The sequence below is a fragment of the Hyperoodon ampullatus genome (assembly GCF_949752795.1).
Source record: "Hyperoodon ampullatus genome assembly, chromosome: 2".
NCBI classification, from domain to species: Eukaryota; Metazoa; Chordata; class Mammalia; order Artiodactyla; family Ziphiidae; genus Hyperoodon; species Hyperoodon ampullatus.
This window is the reverse complement of record NC_136915.1, coordinates 11,722,518-11,728,517: the sequence shown is the minus strand read 5'-3', so window position 1 is coordinate 11,728,517 and position 6,000 is coordinate 11,722,518. Positions and strand designations below refer to the sequence as shown.

The following is a 6,000-nucleotide window of genomic DNA, read 5'->3' as shown; positions in this document are numbered from 1 at the left end:
GATTAACACGTCCTTTAAAACACCTCAAATATAGTGGAGTCACATAGGCATTACATTTAACTTATGCAAATTCAAATATTTGTATTCAACCAAAGTATTTTTTTTCCCACACAATTTGGCTTCCAAACATGAGCCAGCTACTTAACTACTGCCTGACCAAGTGATCTTTTCTGGTGCTGGAGATTGCTGTTTTGGATTTTGGGGATATGGTACGGTATAAGGAATATGTTCTTTATGGAAAACTGCTGGGATTTTCAAGATTATTTTTAAGGTCAGGTGATGCTCACCCTTCTCACTGTGGAAGAAGTACCTTTAGTGCAAGATCATGCAAATCATTTTTCCCATTTCCTTCTAGTTTTAATCAGTATAAAGAATGCATTTGGTTTTAAAATATCAAAATACTTTTATTGTGGCTTTTTAAAAATAAAAAATAAATGATATTCATGGCTTCTGGCTCTTCCTCCTGTTTTGTTTGGTGGTCTCTGGCCGTACAAGAAAGGCAGGGAGAGAACAGATGGCTGGAGAGAAGGCAAAAATGAGGGTCTCTTCAAACACCACGGGAAAGGGGTGTGTCCACCTGGGCAGTGTGTGTTCTTTGATGACTGGGTCCTTGGTCTGTCCTGATGGCCTGGGACTTGACCTACTGGGCTGTCTTGGTGCGGCAGAATGGGCAGCGTGAGATGGAGTTAGAAACCTGGGTTCCAGACCCAATTCTTGAATTTACTAGCTGTGTGACTTTAGACGGGCCATTTAACCTCTCTGGGCCTCAGCTTCCTCATTTGTAAAATGGGGAACATAATGCTATTTACCTCCCAGGGCTTGAGAGAGGATTAGACGAGAAGTGTTTTGAACACCGCAGAGCACCATATAAACATGACTCACTGTTATGGAAGCGATAAAACGGGTTGCTGTTCACATTGATTCTAATAAATTCAGATATAAATGCACTCTACCATGGCCCCAACAGCCCTGAGGTTACCATTCTGTCCTGTGGCCCCAGTACACGCCCTGGGTTTTCTCAACTGCGGGCTTCTCAGAGCTCCTTGGAGGTGTGACATTTGGGTTTGTCACTACCCAAACACATAATTGCATCTACCAGGCCTAGGAGTCTGAATTTCAAACTTATTCTTCATACGCCTGCGTATGTTTACATTCATAATATCTGTGAAAAGAACCCCTCTCCTCACACACTCCAAAATACAGTATTGTGCAAAATACCAGTCTAGGAAGCAACACACTAGGGTAGCAACCTTTAATGTCCTAAAAAAGCATCTTAGTAGTTTGACGCAGAAGAGTTACACTGACTCACGGAGGATCACGCGAGGCCCAGCGGGACGACGTTTCTAGTTCCTTCCACCAGGTTTAGAAAACAGAAGGCTCTGGCTGGATTTGCTGGACATTTCTCTCTTCAGCATCTCCCTTCCTTGGTCCATCTTTGGGGTGCCTTTTCTGGCTCCAACCTACAACAAGCAAGAGCAACAAATGCCCAAACTCTATAATTGTAGGGAGATCCCCAAATATTTCGCAAATGGCATTTTTTTTTACTCAAAATAAAATTTTTGTTGTAAAAAATATTTATATACACACATAGACGTGAGCAAAACGAAGGTAAAATGATCCACCATTATCACACTACCCACAGGTAACCTTATTCACATGTTGGTGTACACTCTTCCAGATACACAGATAACGTTTTCTTCTTACATTTGCACCTTTTTTTGAACCAGTAGTTTCTGATTATAGGCAATTTCATTGGGATGGACTTTCTCTCGAAAAGCTGTTACTGAACTGAATGCATGTCTCTGATGTCTTAGGAGGCTAAAATGCAGCATACTCTAGGGGGTCTGTCTAACCCTTTTCTGAGCACTACTCCTGGATCCAGGCAGCCATGTGTGTGACTCTGTCCCTGGTCATAGCTGATCGGGCACTTGGCACGGGCTGGGCTTTTAAGATGGTCACTCCCAGGATTTGGGGTTATGGGCTCTAAGATGCTACTTGCTTCCTGGGCTGGTCCTTTGAACTGGGGGACCGTGAGGTCATTCCTTCCTGTCACATGACTGGAGAGAGCAGAGATCAGGGGAGCCACACAGAGACACAGACAGGAGATACGGCCTGTGTGTGCGTGTGCGCATGCTTGTGTGTGTGTAAAAGAGATGATGCCTGAGATCTGATGGCTTACCAGTTCTATTTCGAGGCCAGGCTCTCTTTCATCTCCCAGTTTTTATGAGGCACTCACCCTTATATCCTTAAAAAAGCCCCCTCCACCCCTTTATTTTTTTTTTTTTTGTGGTACGCGGGCCTCTCAGTGTTGTGGCCTCTCCCGTGGCGGAGCACAGGCTCCGGTCGCGCAGGCTCAGCGGCCATGGCTCACAGGCCCAGCCGCTCCGCGGCATGTGGGACCTTCCCAGACCGGGGCACGAACCCGTGTCCCCTGCATCGGCAGGCGGACTCTCAACCACTGCGCCACCAGGGAAGCCCAAGGCCCACTCCTGGGGAAGGAGTCGCCCAAGTTACACTTGGCAAGGAACCTGGAGGAAGCCTTTCTGTACTGAGGAGATCCTAGACACCAAACTTCTAAGCTCAGGCTGGAGGGCAGGGAGAATGGGAAGCTGGCTCTTTGCTCTTAGCCGAAGCACCATCTGCCCTGCTTCTGTTAAAGCCAGAGGCAGCGTGGAGTTCCAGGGGGTCTCACATCTCAGAGAAGCACAATGTTCCCACAACAGACGGGACCCATCCCAATATCTCCTCTGCCATTTCACATCCCCAGGTGGTCCTCAGACAAAACCTAGATGTAGGGCAGTTTCTGCCTCCTCCCAGCTCAGTCATATATGTGAGTGAATAAGTAACAAACTTCCAGTCATTTCCACTTTGCAGGGTGGCAAACGTCTCAGATCAAGTGGGGCCCTCAGGATGCTCTCTATCCTCTTAACATCCTGCTCTGGGGAGTAACCACCTTCTGGTCTTAGCACAAGGATGCTGGTTGAGAAGCTTCTATTTTCCAAATATATCCCTCACCTAGAATATCTTCGTTTCTTCCCATGATAATATGGTTGCCTCAGCATGACTGTGGCCTTTTATCAAACTTGAATGTCTCCTCTCTCATATTCAACCAATATGTGTTTGGCTTTCTAGCTTCCTGAGAGCTCGCCTCTACTGTCTGCAAAGTGGGAACGTGGACTGGCTTAATTCCAGTTCCAGGGCTGATTTGTCAATGGCAATGTTTCAACATGTTCAAGATTTCATAGTCTTAATTCTCAACTTTGAAGAGAATTCTAGAGGATGCTTCCTTGAAATTTAAGAGAAATGCCACTGGAAATGTATCAGGTTTATTACCTGGAGGTTTATAACCTAAAGGAGGAAAAGCTAGCACTCACCTGGGTGTCAGATCTGCACTGATTCCCAGCTCTCCTACTGAGCTGTGTGGCTCTGGACAAAGAAAGTCTCTGAGCCTCAGACACCTCATCTGTAAATTGGGTATAATAACAACACCCACCCCATAGGGTTGTTGTGAAGCTTAAAAGAGATACTGCACGTCGAGTGTTTGGCTCTGTGCCCGGCACATGCCAAATGCTCAATACATAATAGATGTGGGATAACTGTCAACTGGGCTTCCTGCTGACGTTCTAGGGTTTTCTCTCTTCTCTCTTATGGCTCACCTGGAAATGTGAGTTCTGCATCTTTGAGTTCATCAGCTCTACAAACATTCGTCTCTTTAACACAGAAAGAATATTGACAAAATTTAGCTTATGTTCTTCTTTGCCTTTTGCATCAGAGAAAAATGGATTTTTCTCAACTTTCAGATGCTACCCATTTGGATGGAATGTTGAGCCTTCCTAGGTGAGGAGGTGAGGATAGAGGTCTGCAGAAGGGGGTGTGGCTTTGGGGTAACGCTACACTGTCCTGCTGCACCTTTTAGGGAATCTCTGTTCCAGATTCCAGCAGAGAAGGAGGTGGTCAACCAAGAAGGCTATGAAGGATACTGTATTCTTCTTGGAGGACAGATCTGATTTAGCTGGAAGCAGAGCCTCCTAGATCAGTGGAAGAGGCTGTAGATGTTCAGTGGCTTTCCACCCAGTGGAAATGTTGACAGCCCCAGTGGCTAACCTCCCTGGCAGGGACTACAGGGGCCTGTTGGGAAGACAGCATCACTGAAAAGCTGGAGCTTGCCGCTCCCCTGGGGTTTGATTACTATTGCTGACCCTGATCTGCTCAAGACCCTGCACCTCAGGAGCAGCTCATCAAAGAAAGAGCATCCCCTAGGCACTGGAGACACAAAAGTGAGAGGCAACTGGGGTCTCCCTTGCAGACTGACACTCCGCAGGTGAATGTGCAGTGGTGTCAGGAAGGAGACGTTCTCCTAGAGCCCCGAGCATCCACTGGGGTCGCCAACCTGATTCCTACAGCGGCCAGGAAAGTAAAAGAAGTGGGTGAAGTGAGCTGGGGTGGTGGTGGACAGCAGCAAACACACGAGCCCAGCGCCTTTCTAAGGGGCCTGGAAGATGGAGGCTTGTGATGGTGGCTTGTGGGTCTGTGGGCCTAGGGTCGCCAGATCTTCCAAGTTTCCCAGAGAAGCTGGAAATCCAGAGTATTCCAGGAAACTGACCTATTTTGAAATGTAACTTAAAAAAAAATCCCATGAGCCAAATGGAATATATCTGTGGGCTGCCATCTTGCGACACCTGCTTCAGAACCTCCCTGCTTGGTGTCTAATTGGTGCTCAGTAAATGTTGGGGGGGGTGCCAGATAAAATACAGGATGCCCAGTTAAATTTGAATTTCAGAATGAAGCCAACAAATTTGTTAGTGTGAATATGCCCCGTGTAATATTTAGGACATTTATACTGAATAGCTTTTGTTGTTTATCTGAAATTAAAATTTAACCGGGCATCGTGTTTTTTGTTTGTTTGTTTTCCCCTAAATCTGGCAACCCTACCGGGTAGTCACAAAACTCAGGGAGGAAATAAGGCTGTCTTTTGGGACAGGGCATAGGTGCTTACAAGACTCTTCCATTCTCCCAGAAGGATGCTAACTCTACCCTCAGAGGACTGTCCGTGAAGGCTGATGGGCCCGTATTGAACTGACAGTTGCCCTCCAGGCATTTTCCGTGGAGAAGGCCTCCAGCCTGCAGCCACTCAGTATTTATCACAAACTCAGTTGAGACAATCACTATCCAAATTCCCAGATATTATAAAGCAGGGGTTACTTTTAAACCAACAGCCTTCTTCTCTCCCACCCCATCCCCCCCCCCTTTTTGTTTGCAGAACCGTTTATCCAAGCAAAATCCCTTGAGGAACTTGGGGTATAAGATAATGGAGAGCTTCTCTGGCGGGAGAAAGGTGTGTGTGCTTTGAGAGTCACACCTTTCCGTGGCACCCAAAGGATCCAGGGAACCCCAGTTTGAACATTGCTGCAAAATTCCGTCCTGGATTAAGTTCCATCAGTGGGCAGCTGGGCACTGAAGGGCAGAGCCTGGCCCCTGTGCACCTGCTTTTCCTGAACTTTACTGAACACACTGGGATGTGATGAAGGGGGTGGGGGAGGGTCTTTTTCTTTAGCCTTCTTCTCTCCGTATGCTGCATAGGCCTGGCCACATGGTTCTACTTCATCATTGTGGGCGGAAGAGCACCACCCCAAGCCCCTCCCATCCCACGCTCCTCCTACACAACATCTACCAATTGTGGGGCTTCCCTGGTGGCGCAGTGGTTGAGAGTCCGCCTGCCGATGCAGGGGACACGGGTTCGTGTCCCGGTCCAGGAGGATCCCACATGCCGTGGAGCGGCTGGGCCCGTGAGCCATGGCCGCTGAGCCTGCGCATCCGGAGCCTGTGCTCTGCAACGGGAGAGGCCACAACAGTGAGAGGCCTGCGTACCGCAAAAACAAAGAAACAAACAAACAAACAAAACACACAAGTGGCACGGACGAAGCCAGAATCTTGAGAATACCTGGGCCCAAGGAAATCTTGGAAGATAGTGAGTTAAAGAGAATAGTGAGGATAATGACG

The 6,000-nt window shown here is 47.6% G+C and overlaps 1 protein-coding gene across 1 annotated transcript in view; it reads right to left on the bottom strand.

Moving 5' to 3' along the window:
• Nucleotides 1-1,343: 1,343 nt before the first annotated feature.
• LOC307063644 (forkhead-associated domain-containing protein 1-like) overlaps nt 1,344-6,000 on the bottom strand; it is a gene marked incomplete at both ends in the record, with an annotated part of 72,446 nt that continues 67,789 nt past the window's right edge. The window contains 1 exon segment of the mRNA XM_079719873.1: nt 1,344-1,460. Coding sequence (XP_079575999.1) covers nt 1,344-1,460 — 117 coding nt within the window.